At 45.4% G+C, this 22,537-nt stretch overlaps 1 protein-coding gene and 1 long non-coding RNA gene across 2 annotated transcripts; both read right to left on the bottom strand.

The window, feature by feature from the left end:
* Window positions 1-5,033: 5,033 nt before the first annotated feature.
* LOC123089474 (uncharacterized) lies at window positions 5,034-8,106 on the bottom strand. Its single transcript, XR_006442298.1, has 4 exons — window positions 7,835-8,106; window positions 6,588-6,662; window positions 6,341-6,442; window positions 5,034-5,496 (listed from the first exon to the last, which is right to left on the bottom strand). It is a non-coding gene; the product is annotated as an uncharacterized lncRNA (long non-coding RNA).
* Window positions 8,107-9,904: 1,798 nt separating this feature from the next.
* On the bottom strand, window positions 9,905-13,202 carry LOC123089473 (uncharacterized). Its single transcript, XM_044511147.1, has 3 exons — window positions 12,968-13,202; window positions 12,550-12,599; window positions 9,905-10,624 (listed from the first exon to the last, which is right to left on the bottom strand). The coding sequence occupies exons 1-3, from the start codon at window positions 12,985-12,987 to the stop codon at window positions 10,263-10,265; spliced, it is 432 nt and encodes a 143-aa protein (XP_044367082.1). The 5' UTR covers window positions 12,988-13,202; the 3' UTR covers window positions 9,905-10,262.
* Between the last annotated feature and the right edge of the window lie 9,335 nt (window positions 13,203-22,537).

Genomic DNA, 22,537 nt, shown 5'->3' with positions numbered 1-22,537 from the left:
CGCAGTAGGGCTTGCCGCTGCCGTTTCTTCACAATGTGGGCGCGGATGGCTTCCTCCTTTGGAGCTGCCCGCGCTGCCGCATCAGCCACCGCCATTTCCGTCATGATACGGCCTCGGTGACCCTTATCCCCTCCTTCCCACGGTGGGTCGCCCATTCCGGTGGGGCTCATGGTCTGCCCGGCCGGTGATGGGGAAGGAGAGATTTTCTGGTTGTCGGGACCGCGATGATCCAACCCCAGAGGAACCGAGCGCCATTGAGCCGACGCTATGGAGTCACTCCGGACAGACCATGCCGTCGGCCGGGCGCTGTCCTCCCGGGAGCGGTGGAGTGTAATGTGGACCGCCATTACCTCCTCCAACCCGCACGGGATGGCTGCATGCATCTTTCAGATGCAGAGGCCGGGGGATAACCTCCTCCAACCCGCACGGGATGGCCGCATGCATCTTTCGGATGCAGAGGCCGGGGGATAACCTCCGTTTCAAGAAATACCCACACAGGATGACACCCCAATCGATGGATCCGGACTGTTCGAAGTCAGATCCGCTGCCCGCCATGCCGAAGATGGCCGAAAATCGCCAGTGGTGAGCTCGGGTGACGGAGGGAAGGAAGTGGAGAGGAGCATGAAGTGGTTAGGGTTGCCGGCGAGCGGATGGGGACGAATATATGTGAGATCGGGTGCGCCAACGTGGGCCAAATCCGACGTGGCGGGCACGTTCGGGCGCCCCATATCTGCCCCATATTTGGGCTGGATATAAGGGTGCTGGTCAGTCCGGGCGACTGAGGTGGTCGGTTGGGTCGTGACCGATCAATGACTGGGCAGCCTGCCTGAACATAGCCTGGGCATTTGTGAAGGGTTTGAAATGCCTGTGATGCTCTGAGCATTGGAGAAAGGACCATGGGTGAGGGAGCTGGATGAAGTTAAGCGTCCCTCCGTTAGCAGTGGTTTGGTTCGTTTAACCGGAGAAAGTCAGACGGAACCAACAAATTACCCCGGAACAAGCAGCGATTCCAAGCAGCAATGCTGGCATGCATGCTGCTGCTTTGATTAAACAATGAGCAATCCTACAACTATGGGTAACTTTTCACGGAACAAGACCTACAGGCAGAGGTGGCATCACTTAACTTGGAAGAAGGAGGCCCCACCCTGAAAATCAGGGAGGGAGGGATGAATTAGGAGGCAACACGTCTCTCCGAAAGACTCTTAGCGTATATAGAGTCCGTAAGTGGAGCATTTTCGTTAAAGAATGCACTTAAAGCATATGGTTAAAAAAACCTCAAGTTTCACCTCCGTGTCGTTCTTCATCGGGCGCTTCTCGGCAATCGTCCCCATATCCAGCTTGGTATAGTACGTGCAGAGTCTTAGAACGGAAAGAAGATAAGGCACAAATCCGTGTTGGGGAACGTAGCATATAATTTTAAAAAAAATCTTACGATCATACAAGATCTATCTAGGAGATGCATAGCAACGAGAGGGGGAGAGTGTGTCCACGTATCCTCGTAGACCGAAAGCGGAAACGTTAGGTTAACGCGTTTGATGTAGTCGAACGTCTTCTCGATCCAACCAATCCAAGTACCGAACGTACGGCACCTCCGTATTCAGCACACGTTCAGCTCAATGATGTTCCTCGAACTCTTGATCCAGTAGAGGGTCTAAGAAGAGTTCGGTCAGCACGACGGTACGGTGACGGTGTTGATGATGTGATTCACATAGGGCTTTGCCTAAGCACTACGACACTATGACCGGAGAAGTAAACTGTGGAAGGAGGCACTGCACACGTCAAAGAGAACAATTGATGTACCTTTGGGGTGCCCCCTGTCCATGTATACAAAGGAGGGGAAAGAGAGGCCGGCGGACAGGAGGGGCACGCCATGGGGGAGGGGTCCTACTTGGACTCCTAGTCCAAGTAGGATTCGCCCCCCACCTTTTTTCTTTCTCCACCGGAGGGAATAGGAAGGAGAGGGAGAGGAAAATGGAAGGGGGCGCCGCCCCCTCCTCCTTGTCCTATTCGGACTCACTAGGAGGGGGGCGTGCGGCCACCCCCCAGGGGCTTCCCTTTCTCTTCCTTAGGCCCATGTTGGCCCATAACTTCCTCGGGGGTTCCAGTAACCCCATGGTACTCCGGAAAAATATTCGAATCACTCGGAACCATTCTGATGTCCGAATATAACCTTCCAATATATGAATTTTTACCTCTCGACCATTTCAAGACTCCTCATTGTGTACGTGATCTTATTCGGGACTACGAACAAACTTCGGTCACCAAAACACATAACTCATAATACAAATTGTCATCGAACGTTAAGCGTGCAGACCCTACGGGTTCGAGAACTATGTAGACATGATTGAGACACATCTCCGATCAATAACCAATAGCGGAACCTGGATGCTCATATTAGTTCCTACATATTCTACGAAGATCTTTATCGGTCAAACCGCACAACAACATATGTTGTTCCCTTTGGCATCGGTATGTTACTTGCCCAAGCTTTGATCGTCGGTATCTTCATACCTAGTTCAATCTCGTTACCGGGAAGTCTCTTTACTCGTTCCGTTATGCATCATCCCGTAACTAACTCATTAGTCACATTGCTTGCAAGGCTTATAGTGATGAGCATTACCGAGAGGGCCCAGAGATACCTCTCTGATACACGGAGTGACAAATCCTAATCTTGATATATGCCAACTCAACAAACACCTTCAGAGACACCTGTAGAGCATCTTTATAATCATCCAGTTACGTTATGACGTTTGGTAGCACACAAGGTGTTTCTCCGGTATTCGGGAGTTGCATAATTTCATAGTCAGAGGAACATGTATAAGTCATGAAGAAAGCAATAGCAATAAAACTTAATGATCATTATGCTAAGCTAACGGATGAGTCTTGTCCATCACATCATTCTCTAATGATGTGACCCTGTTTATCAAATGACAACACATGTCTATGGTCAGGAAACATAACCATCTTTGATTAACGAGCTAGTCAAGTAAATGCATATTAGGGACATTTTGTTTTGTCTATGTATTCACACATGTACTAAGTTTCCGGTTAATACAATTCTAGCATGAATAATAAACATTTATCATGATATAAGGAAATATAAATAATAACTTTATTATTTCCTCTAGGCATATTTCCTATAATCCGTTGCGAATAGCACATATAAAAATCTTCAAAGTAAACAAATCATACCATCGATCATGTGCACACGTACATAGGGTTGCAAGGCTATGCCTCAACCCGTTACCTAAGGTAACTAGTAGAGTGCCCGTGCGTTTCCACGGGCCTTTTAATCTTTTATTCTGGCTGCACATATATACGTGCATTATTGTATATAATTCGGTGAATTTTAGGCCACTTCCAACAACACTATGCTGGAAACCTTGTCAAAGTATTCCTTTTGAATGTCGACATCATACATCTTCATCTCTCTCTCTGCAAAAATAAGCATATATGAAAATACATCTTCTATATTGTCATGTGCAACAAATATATAAAGAAGAACCACTATTTATATATGTCTCTTCTAATTGTGGAGTTTTCAGTCCGCCAATCATAAAGCTTTGTCAATTGACATTTTCAAAGCATCATCCGAAGCCATAGTTCTTATCTCTAATCAACAAAAGCGATATATAAACACATATTAAAATAAAAAAATAAGATAAGCCCATATACAATATATGTAGTCCGAGTGAGTGGCATCTGCTTTTTAGTAGAGTAAGTTGCATCCGAATTTCAGTAAGGAACTCATTTGGTAATTATTCTCCAGAAATGACTGGCTAGGGTATGTGTTATTTTTCACTGTATAAAAAGGTATGTGATATTTTTCTCACAACAAACAGTCGCTTTTCCCAAAAAAAAGCAAACAACAGCTCCTTTTCTTCTCACCTTACAATAAACAAAACAGTTCAATCTCTGACTCTCATTGCATGGCAGAACGTTCACACTCACATCTCATTCTCCCTGCCTGCTCTCCTTGTCACGGCTTCGTCGCCACAATCTCTCCTCGCCATGGCCTCTTACTGCTGCTTCCCCTCAACGTCACATCATTCAATCCGCACCTTCCTCTCACCGCCATCTCTCCTTCCCTCCACGGTGTCACCCGCCCCCTCCTCTCCCCTCCACGACATCCTAGGCCAATTCCTTGTGCTAAGGAATGCACATCGTCGTAGCTCAGAGCGACCACCACAATGTGTTTTTGCTGCCATGATATATGAAATGGTATATGGTATATATCATGCGCTCATTTTGCTTCTTTTTTTGAAATAGCTATTGTCGAGGTATGTCCCCGTGCGTTGCTATAAGGCCAAACTTTATTGAGGGAATAAGAGGAGCATAAGGGGACAAACGTAAAGAAAATCAAATAACCGAAAGAAGATTATGTGGAAATAATCAGAGATAAAACATGTTTTTCTTACTCGACAAAGGCGATGCATGTGGAGTGCACAAAATCACTGAACAACCTTGGTCGAGCAACCTTAATGAAAATTAAAAGCACCACAGTTCATTCATATGAAAACATGTTCAAAAGATAAAAGCATTTGAACACATCTGGCCATAAATTCCTTGGAAGAGTAAGTAAATATGATTGAAACATGAAGGTAGCATATGTGCATCGGTGATTAAATAATGAGGCATGCAATCAAGGGAAAATTATAAAATGTTGGGTTTTTGCTCGAAAATAACACCTTGATTAAAACTTTCTTCCATCATCATCATGCTAAATTTTGCAGTTAATGGGGTATATCATAGACCAACATCATATCTGTTTTTACGTGTTTCAAGGTGGGGTTCCATTTCATGTTTCTTTGTGCTTCTAGTGTAGAGGAGTTTATATTTCATATATATCAAAAAGTAATCTTTGTATTCCATAAAATAAGTTTCAAATAGATTTTAGTGTATTAGCAGTGTTCTTCAAAGAGTGCGTTAATAGTGCTAACTTTCCAATGTCAATTGATCAAGAAATGGAAGTTAAAAAATTAGTTTGTACTTGTAGTTGCATGCAACTGTGCGGACGGATAACCATTGGGAGATAAATATCAGGAATCATTAACTAAAACTGGTGATAGTTAATCCGTATGGTGTGAAATATCTTGACAAGATCATAAAACAACCAAATTGGATCGTTATCAGGTAGCCACGACCCACCCCTGAGAACAAACTCAGAAAAATATGTAAAAGATATATCTAATATAGCGACCATATCCACGTCCATAATACAACCATAATGCATATCCACGTCCATGTCTTCCTGATATGCTTCTACGACACACTTCTCTAGGACTGGACTTAAGAGGGCTACTACACCAACAAACATAAGCATCCGATAATTGCCTATTCTTCTGATTTATTTGTAGGTTTTTATACTATACCAAGGTTGGGGGCTACGAAGAAGTGAATCTTGAGGAGGCGTCATCGACTGTATTGAGGACTCTAGATCTCTGATCGATCATCTTAGTGCAAGGAGCCACACCATCTATAAACCATTGTAGGATACTACAAAATGGATGAAATTTCATTCAACATAAGTGCATAACAATAGTAAGTCATTCAAGGGAAATCTTAACAAGTAAACAAATTAATGTTACCATTATTCAGAAAGGAAAGATGCCTACTCATTTTGAAAAGAGTATGCCTACCCATTTTCAAAAGAGCATGCCTACTCATTGTCGTAGCCTTGGTGTCATCAGAAAGAGCCTATCTATGTAATAAAACGCTCACTGGAAAACCTCAATTGCAAGAGCAATCATGTAGCAAGGCTCAAACAAAAGATGTAAAGCAACAAGTGATATATCTGATTGTCTTCCTCTCCATGTTGTGTCTTCTCTTCTTCTCACTTCCCTCTAGGCACCAACCATCGTGATACCTATTTGCAGTGGCGGAGTTACCTAAAAAATGTTGGTGGGCTGGATAGTGCAAATAGCACCACCAAACTAAAAATCAATGCAATATTGTGGGATAAACTTCATGTAAAACTCCTTTTCGCTCTAGCCCAGGGCGGGCCATGGCCCTTTGAGCCTTGCCATAGCTCCACTGGTGCCTATTTGCTTGTCTTACCTACCATGTTTTAGGAGTGTATGAAGGCTGGTGCAAATAATCCCAATTTACACAATGGGGAATGCCGGTAAAAGATAGATCGATTGGACTCACATAAGCTGGCACATAGTTTACTATGACTAATCACTCTGTTAACTGATGAGAGTGTAAACACATGCTGTTGGCTAGTAGCTAATACTGTAGAAATAGAAATATAATTTGGCATTGTAAAGGTGATCCCGCCACTACCTCATGTAGCAAATAAATCATAGGTATATAACGGATTGGAAAATAGAAATCTCACCGAGCAAGACCGGATATGTAGGACCCAGATCTGGTTTTGATGTCAATTATGTTGTGGCCGCTCCCAACCTTGAAGCAATGGTCTATCGTGGAATTCTTCCAGCTGCATATGAACTAAGATTTAGAAATTTGGCATGTAATTACTTCTGCAAGTTGTTGAACACTCAAATTTGATAACATAGTAATTCCGCCAAAACAGAATAACTAATGACAAATAGGCAAGAATCGACAATAGCCCCGCAACATACCTCGTCTTCTTTCAAATGACCCTAGTTGTTCTTTAATTAGTAGAAACACATAACGGCGGCTCAGACATATTCCCTCTGTCCAAACATATGAACATAATTACAGGGTAAGCAAGACTTATACGAATATGGCACAATCCACCATTTTATATGGGGTGTGGTAGTTCAAACGGCATGCCCCGATAATTTTCAAGTGTCAGATTTTATTTAGGGCCTGAAACAACCAGTGTTACGGCTCTAGGGTGCACATGATACAAGCATTAAAAAACAAGGCATTGCACCCTCTAGCATATAATGCAATCGACCTATCAAGCAAATATATCTGGCAAAGGTCAGTGTAATCCAAACCTAGCTTATGCAAACTGCAACCAAGATAAACCTTGATGAGCTTACCCAATGGTGGTCGATACATGACTGTAAAATCAAGAACCACTGAATCTGATTCAAACACAAAAGAACAAAGGAGAGCTTATGATATCTTGCTAGCCACTGCAGCACCACCCCTCCACTGCGACCTCCTCGTCGATTCTGCAGCCGGCAGCCATATTAATGTGAGGAGATGTGGGGGCGCGGGCCGGCGAACAGAGGTTGGGAACCCATGTGGGGAGGCCGCGACGGCATCAGCAACACAAAAGCGTTGTAGATGTATGCGGCTCGGTTTAGTCGCAGGGTCGTATGTGGAGGAACGAAGGATGTTGCAGCCTGACATACAATTAGTGAGGCAAACCATTTTAAATGAAACAAACTCAGGGAGGCTGTCATTCTAAAAGAATAGTACAATTAGTTAGTGCAGCTATGAGATTCTCACACTGGATCCACAATGTCCGTTCCATGCCAACAAGCATCTGCCAACGTTACATATAAGTTTCTCTTATTTATTTTGTGTGTGGAATTTACTTGATAGTATAACTTTGCAGTCGGTATTTTCTATATAAAATATACTCTGGCATTTGAAAAGGTAGTCAAAATATTAAGATTGTGAAATGAGCCTTCCAAGGCTCAAAACGGAACCAGTAAAATCTGGCATAAGCTAGTGTTCAAATCACTGACTATCAGTGTGCACCGTTCATTGGTACCAGACACTCGGCGCTCCAGGCAGTAAAGAAACACCAAACTCATATTTTTCCTGTAAGAGAACTCACAGGGATATGTAAACAAGATGCAAACATATCCAGATAATCAATTTCTGCAAATTAATCATTGGAAAACAACACTGGAGCAACACCATTCAAAGACAGTCAGACACCAACCTGCGAGTACGGATGTACTATGCTACCTCCAGATTGTTGGAAGGGATAGACTCCCAGGATCTGGAAAACCTTGCCGCTCCAACCAATCAAAGCATACAATGGTTAGCTTCAGAGCATAAATGATGTATGTAATAGTTGAGATATAGCAAAATAAAGAGAATCAAACTGGGAGGGCCCTAGGATGTTGTTCTGTAGGCAATAATGGATTCGTGAAATCTCTGGACAAGAAAAGAGATTCACCACGCGTGACTATCATGTTAACTGAAACTACACAGTAATTGTCAAGCTTTATAAAAGATGCAAACCTTAGTATTCGTTCAAGACTTGGCCTCACCTCCATTTAGATTCAAGCCTTAGAATTCAAGGCAAAGACGTCTCAGCAAGTTCACGTCTATCTATTCATGCGAGAAATTATGAACATAGAAAAATTAAATTAGACCCAGAAAGTAAATTTGTTTTACTTAGCTTTCCAAAAAAATGTTATACTTCCCTAGATCTTAAGCACCCTGTTTTACCATGACCATCTCCTGTAAAATTCTGTGCTCCAAGTTCACCATGACATGACCCAATTAAAGCTCCTTCTTGTCCTTACTCTATTTCTTATCTGGCAAACCACCTCATCTCCCAACTGACTAATACTTGCAAATAATAGGCAGAACAAATTATCACCGCATGACACAGGAAGAAGAAAACACATAACTTAGTCCTAGTCGATGAAGATGCTAGATATTTGCACAAGTGCCCACGTACCTTGGTGTAGAGTGGACATTGTCATACTTGAAGTGCTGCCTGGATGGCATGCTTGCAACGGCCCATGCAGCTCTGGCCACTACTTGCGCCGCGCTCGCCGACGCTGCTCTGCCACTGCTGCAAGCACTAGCCACACTCTCCGCCGCGAGCAGCCGACCAAGATGTTGCATCTTTGCACGAGTGCTGCATTCAGGTGTGCAGTTCATCTAGTAAATTAAATACATATAAATTATCACTCAACAACATAAGGGCAAAATGCATCAGTTCGTAACAAAAAACGGATTGGGCACCCACCTTCTGTTGGGCTGCTGCTGCTCCACCGACATGGAGACTCTGCGGCGAGTCCCCCGGCTGGATCTGGCCACATCGAACACCGGAGTGGAAGGCCTGGCCCTCTCTTCGTCAGATCGGGTAGGGGGGGGGAGCTCCTGGCCTTGGACGAAGGGAGGAGATTGGGAGGGGAGGGGAGTTCCTAGCCTTGGACGGAGGTAGGAGGGAGGCTGATACCCACCTATGCCAGGCACGTGGGGGAGGGGGTGGGGGAGGAGGTGGTGGCGGCCGACTGGGGAGGGAGGTCGTGGTGGCCAGCTCCTCTCGAACCTCGGCGGCGGCTGCTCCTCTCGGATCTCCTTGGCGGCTGCTCCTCTCGGATCTTGGCTGCGGCGTAGGGCTCCTCGGCGGCGGCTGGTGAAAGGTGTAGCCGGATCCTGGACGTCTCCGGCGACGGGTCCTGACCAGGATCGGCGCCGGATCCTGGACCAGCGCCGAATCAGTGGAGGCCGGCGCTTGTGATGTGCGATTTACGCGCCGGATCAGTGCCAGGGCGACGGTGAATGGATGAAGCGGGGGCGGCGAAGGGACGAAGGGCGGCGGCGGTGAAGGGACGAAGGGAGGCGGCGGGCGAAGGAGGGAACAGTGTCGGGCGACTGTTTCTCGCTCGAGGGCACGAAACCTCGCTCGAGGGCGCAGAGTGGGGCGATTTTTTTTCGCTGGTTAATTTTTGCCGGCTTGCTTTAGCTGGTTTTTTCTCGTTCGGGTTAGTTGGATGCGACGGAAGATTGGGTGCGTGGGGGCGGGTGGGGTACTCGGCTGGACCGTTTTTTGTTTCATTGCGGCTGAGCGGGAGGTGGGAGGAAGTACCAAAGAAGTACCAAAAAAGACCGGGCGGCGGCTTTTTGATTGGTTGGAGCGGGAGGTATGTCCAGATAATCAATTTCTGCAAATTAATCATTGGAAAACAACACTGGAGCAACACCATTCAAAGACAGTCAGACACCAACCTGCGAGTACGGATGTACTATGCTACCTCCAGATTGTTGGAAGGGATAGACTCCCAGGATCTGGAAAACCTTGCCGCTCCAACCAATCAAAGCATACAATGGTTAGCTTTAGAGCATAAATGATGTATGTAATAGTTGAGATATAGCAAAATAAAGAGAATCAAACTGGGAGGGCCCTATGATGTTGTTCTGTAGGCAATAATGGATTCGTGAAATCTCTGGACAAGAAAAGAGATTCACCACGCGTGACTATCATGTTAACTGAAACTACACAGTAACTGTCAAGCTTTATAAAAGATGCAAACCTTAGTATTCGTTCAAGACTTGGCCTCACCTCCATTTAGATTCAAGCCTTAGAATTCAAGGCAAAGACGTCTCAGCAAGTTCACGACTTGGCCTCACCTCCATTTGTAATGGATTTCGTAAGCTCTGACAGTAAAAGACCAACAAATGCAAGAATTGGAACATGGAAGAAGCTTAAGTGGGCATGATGCCATCGGGTTGTATGCCAAGATCGTGGTTGTAGAGCTCCCTCTACCTCCCTTGCCAAGCTCTCCCTCCGACCAGCAGTGGAACAACTGTTCCTGCTGCTTTTGAACACTCCTTCCACGCTGCCGCAGATCAGTTGGCGGCGTGGGCCAGCTTTCGCTTGTATCATCACGTTGAACACAATATGCGTATATGTTTACTTTCCTTGTATCATCACAACGGATGGTATAAATCTGATTGTGTCCCTGACTCCTTGTCATAATTCTAAATCCTACACAATGTGAAAAAAGAAAAGACAGATTTGTTAATAGAACATTAGGCAGATTTGTTAATACAACATAGTGATATTACATGCACTGACAGGATCGGTACGTGGTATCTTGTTTGCTCTCGGAGAGTGTGATGCCCTTCCTCCTAATCTTATTTGAGCGCTATATCAAAAGAGGCATCAACATTATGATATGAACTATGATAGTCCGACGCAGCAGCTCTTCCAACACAAAGGATCCAGATCTATCGATACGTGACGCTTCTTCAATAATTTCTAGAAGACCCAGGGCAGCTCAGACTTGCTTCGCTCGTCCACAAGTAAACATCAAGTGTAAAATGTCCTCCGGACCCATATGAACATTACACAGAAGTATTTTTACAGGTCTAAGCATGGAATTTTTTTGTTGGAACCAAAAGAGGCGTGTTGATTCAGTTCACTAGCTTATGAGCAAGTATGAGATTATTGGTCAACTGCACTTGCAACTCACAGAAATTAGAGGGGCTCCTAATTTGCATTACTAATGGTTAGTCAACTACAAAACCTGAGCGCATGTACCCCTGTCTTTCAGTTCAGATTATAGATTGCAAAATAAAATCAGACAAGAAAATTGAAGCTGCCCCAAATTTGCATTGCTGATTATGGAAACAATATATCTGGACTGCAAATTGGATAGCTGGTCATAGTATTAATGCTTTGAACTGAACAAATTTGACAGAGGACATGGGTGCAAAGTAATACATATGTTGTGATAGTCCTAAAACTATGACTTGGCAAAATGGATTGGGCATAATGCATATAAATAAATCAAAAAGTTATTAAGGTCGTCTTTAGGGTCAAAACTCATCTCTTCGTCATACGTCCGGACGTGTTCGGATATCAAAATGGTGTGCAGCACGCTCCCAAAATTCAACCGTCTAGATAGTCCATGCTCCCCTAAATCTAGACCATATGTGAAGGAGAAATATAATTTTCTAGAGACTATCTACATTGTCATCTCCAACGTGTGGGCTGAACATAAAAATCCCCCCTCCCCCCACCACGACACAACCTTCCTTTTTCCTGTCGGACCCTCCCCTTCCTGCTCGATTTTCCGCTGTAGCGGAATATTTCTCGCTAGAAGCCTCTCCTGTAGAACTGGATAATGTCCACCTCACATTCACCCTGGCTCCCTCTCTCCTTTACACATACTTTCCGAAGAACCGAAAAGGAGTACCTCACCAATCGTCCGGCTCGATCCCCTCCCCTTGTGTTCATGTCGATACGCCACCGGAAACAGGGGGACAAGGCGTGTGCCGCCCGTGACCACCCCCCCCCCCCGAGAAAAAGCTTAAAAAGTAGATCTGATGTCTCTTGATTCCTGAGCCATTGCCATGTTGTAAAATATAATTGAATGTTGTGCATTACCAACGATTGCAGCAAGCACAACTAATGCTGTAGCGGCCCACTTATAATTTCGTTGTCAATATATGAGTATACCGTAAGCAAAAAAGGTGACATACGTTTAAAAACATAACAGAGATAACCATAATGGTCTAGCTGAGGGTTGGACAAGAGATCCTGGAGCAACCCTAGTGCATGTTCCATTTTAAAAAAAACATAACTATCTGATCTCTGCAATAAGAGAATTAGCGCAGAGAGTAACAGATGTATGGATTCTTTTGTCAAGATTTAGCTTAAAAACAAGTTAGAAGAAATATTATCAAAACACATACTGATCTTCATTGTAATTTCACACGTTATTCAATGGAGCCTATAAACAGAGGAAGAGGTCTGCAAAATAGCAAGAAACACAAAATGCACAACTATATCACATCTCACAAGCGAGCACGTGAAAATCCAATGGGCTGGAACTATCAAGCAACATGGCAGAAAAAACTTTAACAATCCATGTGCTAAACTAATCAGAAGACATGCTAGCATATTACCTGCAGAAGTGGCTGTGGCACGTTGTATGAACAATCTGATAGCAGATAACCTGGAGTGCAATTAACAAAAATTTATAGTTATTCCAATTGCTTGATTGGCTCACCAACAAAAGCAACAATCTGCTCCCAGATCATACCAGCAAGTTATTTAATATATCATGATAAAAGATGTAATAAAGTTGTGAAATCCTCAACAATCAAGGCTCTTTTCATATGCTACAACATGACTCACATATATTCAGTACCCACATTAGATAAAGAACTCGAGCACCTATTGGCCAAGAAGGAAGAAGGCTACATTCATATTAATTCAACAATTCCAGAAGTTGAATTTCACATGTTATTCTTCTAAAGATCAACTTGCTCCATATAACTTATGAAGTGTAGACAAAGCTTGTAGTAGTGATTAATTCCATACCTGAGACATCCGAAAAGCATATTTTTGGGTTCTATGCATTGGAAATAGAAAGTGTGAGGACATCTAGAAGAAGTTGTATGTTGTTTGGAAGTAGTCCTGCATATTACAGAAGAGCCTCATGCTAATGCAACTGTAGTTTAGAAAACACCGTCCTGGAGGCATGACGCAATAAAATGTAAAGCATAGAAACAAATTACAACATGGTAAAGAAACCAAGAGATTTTCCATGATTTTAAAAAAGTGTCAAGGGGCGACAGATGGCGTCGGCCTCGGCAGCAAGCAATCCAAAGGTGCAGCATGGTGGGGGTAGGTGATGACGTGTGGCCTCGGCCAGCGTAGTGCAGCGACCAATCATAGTACCAGCAGACGGATCTCTTGCCTTACCTGTAAAAGAAATGGGCATCATATTGACATCTAAACAGCACAACACTAAAATATGTGAGCCTGTGGAAATGTAGCAAGCAAAACTATCGAGAACTTTGAAGTTTGCTGCAAGAAATTTGATAACATTAAATGGAAGTTCCTCTAGAAGGCTAGAACAGTGTTAAGTTTTGGATTGTTAATATCGAATGTAAAAGGTCCAAGAATATACACAACTGGGCACTGGCACACTAAGAAACATTGTCATTATTTAAAGGACCGAAAAGATAAACATTGTAGGGAAAAGGGGATTTCTAATATCCTAATATTAGAAATATGAGGAACATTGATGAAATCCTCCAGATACTGGTTGACACCAAATTTTCAACGGATGCATGTTTGAAATGGAGACACACCTTCGTTCCAATATGTTGGCCAAAAAAACGACACAGTGGGAAAAATTGATCAGGCTAAGGCAGAAGGATGCAGAGGTTGCTAAGTGATTCAGAAAAAAATTATCCTCATTAAGGATTGCTTACGTAACTGGATTATCTCTATACTATTAATGGCGATAAAAAAATTTGTTTCTATGACAACAAATTCAAATCTAACTTGACGGGATAGAGCAAAAATGAGTGAAAACCAAGATTAAGAATTTAAGAACACAAATACTCCAAGAAAATGAACCAAAGCATGAGTAGATAGTTGATGCCCTGCTCGGCTTGGTCTATCTATTCACGCAAGAAATTATGAACATAGAAAAATTAAATTCAACCTAGAAAGTAAATTTGTTTTACTTAGCTTTCCAAAAAAATGTTATACTTCCCTAGATCTTAAGCACCCTGTTTTACCATGACCATCTCCTGTAAAATTCTGTGCTCCAAGTTCACCATGACATGACCCAATTAAAGCTCCTTCTTGTCTTTACTCTATTTCTTATCTGGCAAACCACCTCATCTCCCAACTGACTAATACTTGCAAACAATAGGCAGAACAAATTATCACCGCATGACACAGGAAGAAGAAAACACATAACTTAGTCCTAGTCGATGAAGATGCTAGATATTTGCACAAGTGCCCATGTACCTTGGTGTAGAGTGGACATTGTCATACTTGAAGTGCTGCCTAGATGGCATGCTTGCAGCGGCCCATGCAGCTCTGACCACTACTTGCGCCGCGCTCGCCGACGCTGCTCTGCCACTGCTGCAAGCACCAGCCACACGCTCCGCCGCGAGCAGCCGACCAAGATGTTGCATCTTTGCACGAGTGCTGCATTCAAGTGTGCAGTTCATCTAGTAAATTAAATACATATAAATTATCACTCAACAACATAAGGGCAAAATGCATCAGTTTGTAACAAAAAATAGATTGGGAACCCACCTTCTGTTGGGCTGCTGCTGCTCCACCGACATGGAGGCTCTGCGGCGAGTCCCCCGGCTAGATCTGGCCACATCAAACACCGGAGTGGAAGGCCTGGCCCTCTCTTCGTCAGATCGGGTAGGGGAGGGGAGCTCGTGGGCTTGGACGAAGGAAGGAGATCGGGAGGGGAGGGGAGTTCCTAGCCTTGGACGGAGGTAGGAGGGAGGCTGAAACCCACCTATGCCAGGCACGTGGGGGAGGGGGTGGGGGAGGAGGTGGTGGCGGTCGGCTGGGGAGGGAGGTCGTGGTGGCCAGCTCCTCTCGAACCTCGGCGGCGGCTGCTCCTCTCGGATCTCGGCAGCGGCAGCTCCTCTCGGATCTTGGCTGCGGCGTAGGGCTCCTCGACGGCGGCTGGTGAAAGGTGTAGCCGGATCCTGGACGTCTCCGACGACGGGTCCTGACCAGGATCGGCGCCGGATCCTGGACCAGCGCAGGATCAGTGGAGGCCGGCGTTTGTGATGTGCGATTTACGCGCCGGATCAGTGCCAGGGCGACGGTGAATGGATGGAGCGGGGGCGGCGAAGGGACGAAGGGCGACGACGGTGAAGGGACGAAGGGAGGCGGCGGGCGAAGGAGGGAACAGTGTCGGGCGACTGTTTCTCGCTCGAGGGCACGAAACCTCGCTCGAGGGCGCATAGTGGGGCGAGTTTTTTTCGCTGGTTAATTTTCGCCGGCTTGCTTTAGCTGGTTTTTTCTCGTTCGGGTTAGTTGGATGCGACGGAAGATTGGGCGCGTGGGGGCGCGTGGGGTACTCGTCTGGACCGTTTTTTGTTTCATTGCGGCTGAGCGGGAGGTGGGAGGAAGTACCAAAGAAGTACCAAAAAAGACCGGCTGAGGTGGGACGAAAATAAAACCCGGAACGCGACCTACCAACTGAGACTATAAACAGAGGAAGAGGTCTGCAAAATAGCAGGAAACACAAAATGCACAACTATATCACATCTCACAAGCGAGCACGTGAAAATCCAATGGGCTGGAACTATCAAGCAACATGGCATAAAAAACTTTAACAATCCATGTGCTAAACTAATCAGAAGACATGCTAGCATATTACCTACAGAAGTGGCTGTGGCACGTTGTATGAACAATCTGATAGCAGATAACCTGGAGTGCAATTAACAAAAATTTATAGTTATTCCAATTGCTTGATTGGCTCACCAACAAAAGCAACAATCTGCTCCCATATCATACCAGCAAGTTATTTAATATATCATGATAAAAGATGTAATAAAGTTGTGAAATCCTCAACAATCAAGGCTCCTTTCATATGCTACAACAGGACTCACATATATTCAGTACCCACATTAGATAAAGAACTCGAGCACCTATTGGCCAAGAAGGAAGAATGCTACATTCATATTAATTCAACAAATCCAAAAGTTGAATTTCACATGTTATTCTTCTAAAGATCAACTTGCTCCATATAACTTATGAAGTGTAGACAAAGCTTGTAGTAGTGATTAATTCCATATCTGAGACATCTGAAAAGCATATTTTTGGGTTCTATGCATTGGAAATAGAAAGTGTGAAGACATCTAGAAGAAGTTGTATGTTGTTTGGAAGTAGTCCTGCATATTACAGAAGAGCCTCATGCTAATGCAACTGTAGTTTAGAAAACACCGTCCTGGAGGCATGACGCAATAAAATGTAAAGCATAGAAACAAATTACAACATGGTAAAGAAACCAAGAGATTTTCCATGATTTTAAAAAAGTGTTAAGGGGCGACAGATGGCGTCGGCCTCGGCAGCAAGCAATCCAAAGGTGCAGCATGGTGGGGTAGGTGATGACGTGTGGCCTCGGCCAGCATAATGCAGCGACCAATCATAGTACCAGCAGACGGATCTCTTGCCTTACCTGTAAAAGAAATGGGCATCATATTGACATCTAAACAGCACAACACTAAAATATGTGAGCCTGTGGAAATGTAGCAAGCAAAAATATCGAGAACTTTGAAGTTTGCTGCAAGGAATTTGATAACATTAAATGGAAGTTCCTCTAGAAGGCTAGAACAGTGTTAAGTTTTGGATTGTTAATATCGAATGTAAAAGGTCCAAGAATATACACAACTGGGCACTGGCACACCAAGAAACATTGTCATTATTTAAAAGACGGAAAAGATAAACATTGTAGGGAAAAGGGGATTTCTAATATCCTAATATTAGAAATAGGAGGAACATTGATGAAATCCTCCAGATACTGGTTGACACCAAATTTTCAACGGATGCATGTTTGAAATGGAGACACACCTTCGTTCCAATATGTTGGCCAAAAAAACGACATAGTGGGAAAAATTGACCAGGCTAAGGCAGAAGGATGCAGAGGCTGCTAAGTGATTCAGAAAAAAATTATCCTCATTGAGGATTGCTTACGTAACTGGATTATCTCTATACTATTAATGGCGATAAAAAAATTTGTTTCTATGACAACAAATTCAAATCTAGCTTGACGGGATAGAGCAAAAATGAGTGAAAACCAAGATTAAGAATTTAAGAACACAAATACTCCAAGAAAATGAACCAAAGCATGAGTAGATAGTTGATGCCCTGCTCGGCTTGGTCTATCTATTCACGCAAGAAATTATGAACATAGAAAAATTAAATTAGACCCAGAAAGTAAATTTGTTTTACTTAGCTTTCCAAAAAAATGTTATACTTCCCTAGATCTTAAGCACCCTGTTTTACCATGACCATCTCCTGTAAAATTCTGTGCTCCAAGTTCACCATGACATGACCCAATTAAAGCTCCTTCTTGTCCTTACTCTATTTCTTATCTGGCAAACCACCTCATCTCCCAACTGACTAATACTTGCAAACAATAGGCAGAACAAATTATCACCGCATGACACAGGAAGAAGAAAACACATAACTTAGTCCTAGTCGATGAAGATGCTAGATATTTGCACAAGTGCCCACGTACCTTGGTGTAGAGTGGACATTGTCATACTTGAAGTGCTGCCTGGATGGCATGCTTGCAGCGGCCCATGCAGCTCTGGCCACTACTTGCGCCGCGCTCGCCGACGCTGCTCTGCCACTGCTGCAAGCACCAGTCACACGCTCCGCCGCGAGCAGCCGACCAAGATGTTGCATCTTTGCATGAGTGCTGCATTCAGGTGTGCAGTTCATCTTGTAAACTAAATACATATAAATTATCACTCAACAACATAAGGGCAAAATACATCAGTTTGTAACAAAAAACGGATTGGGCACCCACCTTCTGTTGGGCTGCTGCTGCTCCGCCGACATGGAGGCTCTGCGGCGAGTCCCCCGGCTGGATCTGGCCACATCGAACACTGGAGTGGAAGGCCTGGCCCTCTCTTTGTCAGATCGGGTAGGGGAGGGGAGCTCGTGGCCTTGGACGAAGGGAGGAGATCGGGAGGGGAGGGGGGTTCCTAGCCTTGGACGGAGGTAGGAGGGAGGCTGAGACCCACCTATGCCAGGCACGTGGGGGAGGGGGTGGGGGAGGAGGTGGTGGCGGCCGGCTGGGGAGGGAGGTCGTGGTGGCCAGCTCCTCTCGAACCTCGGCGGCGGCTGCTCCTCTCGGATCTCGGCGGCGGCTGCTCCTCTCGGATCTTGGCTGCGGCGTAGGGCTCCTCGGCGGCGGCTGGTGAAAGGTGTAGCCGGATCCTGGACGTCTCCGGCGACGGGTCCTGACCAGGATCGGCGCCGGATCCTGGACCAGCGCCGGATCAGTGGAGGCCGGTGCTTGTGATGTGTGATTTACGCGCCGGATCAGTGCCAGGGCGACGGTGAATGGATCGAGCAGGGGCGGCGAAGGGACGAAGGGCGGCGGCGGTGAAGGGACGAAGGGAGGGGGCGGGCGAAGGAGGGAACAGTGTCGGGCGACTGTTTCTCGCTCGAGGGCACGAAACCTCACTCGAGGGCGCAGAGTGGGGCGATTTTTTTTCGCTGGTTAATTTTCGCCGGCTTGCTTTAGCTGGTTTTTTCTCGTTCGGGTTAGTTGGATGCGACGGAAGATTGGGCGCGTGGGGGCGGGTGGGGTATTCGGCTGGACCGTTTTTTTGTTTCATTGCGGCTGAGCGGGAGGTGGGAGGAAGTACCAAAAAAGACCGGGTGAGGTGGGAGGAAAATAAAACCCGAAACGCGACCTACCAACTGAGACATTAGGAGTAGAGATTAATCAAACATCGCAAATCGGATCATAGATGGAATGCATTTGTAGATGGCATTGATGAAAGATGAATTACCAGACGCCGTCTTTGGCTCTGGATAGCCTTTAACGCTCTTTGATATGGCATGATCTCGTCTCCTCATATTTCCTTGTATAGCTCCATTTCTTACGAAAAAATTACAAGAAGAGATTGCAATATTTTGCATTTATTAGTTCTTAGTAATAAAATCAGAGTGGTTCTGGAATATCCAGTTTAAACAATGGTCGAATGAGTGTAAAAAATACACTCATCATCCACCACCATTCGTGTGCGCCTCGTCGACGGCAGCCCTGCCGCCGAGTTCATAGCCTGGGAGAGTGAAGTCTATTTGAAGCATCATAAAACTGAATACCGCCTATCAAAGGAGCAAAACCAATGAGGACGTGATAAATAGTTTTTCTGATTTTGTGAAACTTAGGGTGTGAATTATATGGTACTATTGGAGTTCAGAGGGGTTTGGATCCGTTGAAGTGGATATGGGGATGAAAACTATACTTTTCCTCCAAGCCGCACTGTTAAAACAAAGGCAAATGTTTTGGCGTGGAATTACACGTGAATGTAGCAGTACCAAGTAAAGCGTACCCGATTTCCGGAAAATCTAGAAGGACGAGAAAAACAAATTTTTGATCCAAGCAGTAGTTCATCAACCGTGTCTATCCTGGCAAGAATTCGGCTATTATATTCATTGGTTCTTTGGATAGATTGGCACATTCTCCATGTTGGCAGACAGGAACTCAACGGTGCTTTCATAAGAAAAATGCGAACTGCAAAAGAGAGAGGCAGACACCGGCATGTTGTTTTCAGCCAAGAATTCGCTATTCGCTGTGAGCCGGCCGACGAGACGACGTTGCCGTGGGCACCAGCAGACCAATCCTACGCTGCTTGCTTGCCTGCCAGCTGCTACCGGTCGCGGATAAATTTCGTGTTTTGAACTTTTCCTGAAACCTATTCGAGATCTGACCCTAGGTTAAAAAAAAATTCAAGATCTGACCCTTTTGCTACCGTCAGAGTCCATGGCGGTAGGGTTTAACAGCCTACCGCCAGAGACTTTGACGGTAGGAAACATCGCTACCGCCAAACGGGCTGGCGGTAGCCTACAGAACCCTACCGCCAAGGTGCTTGGCGGTAGGCACGAGCACGCACTGTGTTCAATACTTAGGAGGTTTTTGGCGGTAGGGCATGCAACCCTACCGCCAGGGTCCTTGACGGTAGGCTGTTATACCCTACCACCATCTCTGACGGTAGCAAAAGGATCAGATCTCGAAAAAGATTCAAACTAGGGTCAGATGTCGAATAGGTTTGGGAAAAGGGTCAAAACACGAAATTTAGCCACCGGTCGCCGGCGGTAGGCGGTAGGAGGACGAAGAATCAAACAGAGGGGAGGGAGGTCGCTCGGAAACCCATTGTGCCACTGCTAATGATGAAGCAGTGGTAAGTATCCGCCTCTGCTCTGCCGCTGCTGCAACGATCAACACCGGGCGGGTTTTCAACACTCCCGTCCCGTGTCGCGCCTCGCGCGTGATGATTGACGACTATGGATACGTACTAGGTAGCGGTGCGCCCACGCGCGTACTTGCTTGTACAGGTCCAGGTTCAGCTTCAGGTTCAAGCAAGGTGCTCCTGCTGCCCGTGCCGCCATCCCATCCAGCCATCCTTGCCCACGGCCATGCTTACAAAAACACTCTACATAGATTTCACCGCTAGCAGATAAATTCAGACTCTTCACTCCGTTTCGAGCTCTCACCTTCTTTTTTTTAGAATAGAGGCAAAAGATTTGTCTCATCGATTAATTAAACAGAAGAGAATTGCACAGTTTTGAGCTCTCACTTCACCGCAGAGTTCCTTGAATGATCTGTAAAACATATGTTCTGCAGGTTTTTAAAGCTACAGGGTGGCGCAAATCCCTGTCCCTCCCTGTCCCTGGTGTTTCAGCTGCCTACAATTGGTATTGGAGCGTTGCCGGCAGGGAGGGAAGAAAACTCCAATACAGTACAAAGATGGGATGTGCTGCTCGAGCTCTAGCCCGAATGCAATTGCTATCGCTATCCATCCGCTGCTCATCTGAAACTCGTGCTTAACACCCATGCATCTACCTCTCCTCCTCCTCCTCCTCCTCCTGTCAGAATTCAGAATAGGATCCCAGGCCTTGAATGCGGCACAGTGAGCGTCCCAATCCCACAGAGGTCGAGCCCACATCAATGTTGTGAAAAGCCATGGCCTTGTATCTTTTCTACGTGATGGAAAATTTTAATTTCAGTGACACGACCCGGGGCTACAGGGATGTTCTCAACACATGTGTCTACAAACCCTTAAAAAATCAGATCCAGTCGCCTACTGCTTGCTTGGTTCCTCCAGTGGTACCACCAATTTTTGGACTGAAGAAATTTACATGGGAGATGAGCAGCCGTATCCTCCTGATGGATGCGCCGTCATGTCACTGCCAGCAACAACTCGCCAGCACAGAATGCCTCTCTTTCAACAGCCAGCGCAGTGTTACCACTGCTTGCTTGCCGATCAACGCATTAGCACTACTAAAAGCTGCTCATGGCCATGGCCATGCAGTGACCAGCACTAGCTTAAATAAAGCCTGTGGCGCTCACTCACTGATTACTTGGCACTGACTGACAGACTGATTGTCGATTATCCCGCGCACGTACACGCACAGTGCACGTCCAAAAAGCGGGAGGCAGTGAGGGAGCCGTCCCATCACCTGACCCGGATCGCATAAACAAACAGGTGGTGCTGTGGCTGTGCTCTGACGGGATTCTCAGCATCTCCAAGACGGATAATGACTGACTGTTTCGGATAGCATCCTCACACAGACGGACGCAGCAAAAATGACTGACTTGATGCATCCAAGACCCCAAATTTTGTACTCCCTCTGTCTCAAAATTCTTGTCTTAGATTCGTCTAAATACGGATGTATCAAGTCACGTTTTAATATTAGATACATCCGTATCTAGACAAATTTAAGACAAGAATTTTGAGACGGAGGGAGTATTTAATTGTACATTTTTAAGGAGGTGTTTTTTTCGAGAGTACACCAATGGCGTTCCTTATCTTTATAGAAGGGAGCAAACAATGTACAAGAGGCCTAAGGGTGAATGCTAACATCCATCCCAGGCACACACACCCAAACACACCCCACACGCTAGCCTAATCCTACTCTTTCACAAAATCCGCTGAAACCTCCTCCGCCCAGGCCTGCCGCCTTCCACTCCTTCAACTCACCAATGATGGCGAGTGCCAAGTCTGGCGCGTTCAACTGCTGGTTAGTCCTATGGAAAACCCGCGCATTACGTTGCTTTCATAAAGCCTAGATGACTGCAATGATGACCGTATCAAAGCCATGCTTAGTGCCCCTACTCAAACTTGCTCTCCGCGTCAACCACCAGTCCAAGAAGAGATCTTGAGCGTCCGAAATGATTACATGCAATTCAAGGCATCAAAAATGTTATGGCACACTTTCCTGGCATACACGCACTGGACCAAAATATGCTCCGCATTGTCCTCCTCTTGAAGGCACGTGTAGCATGCCGATGGCCGATCTTGCAAGCCATGTCTCGCTCGCCTATCCGACGTCCAAATGCGATGTTGCACAGCCAAGCATGAGAAGATTTTA

Source organism: Triticum aestivum, chromosome 4B (genome assembly GCF_018294505.1).
Source record: "Triticum aestivum cultivar Chinese Spring chromosome 4B, IWGSC CS RefSeq v2.1, whole genome shotgun sequence".
NCBI classification, from domain to species: Eukaryota; Viridiplantae; Streptophyta; class Magnoliopsida; order Poales; family Poaceae; genus Triticum; species Triticum aestivum.
The sequence above is the reverse complement of the archived record's forward strand: the minus strand, read 5'-3'. Positions and strand labels throughout refer to the sequence as shown.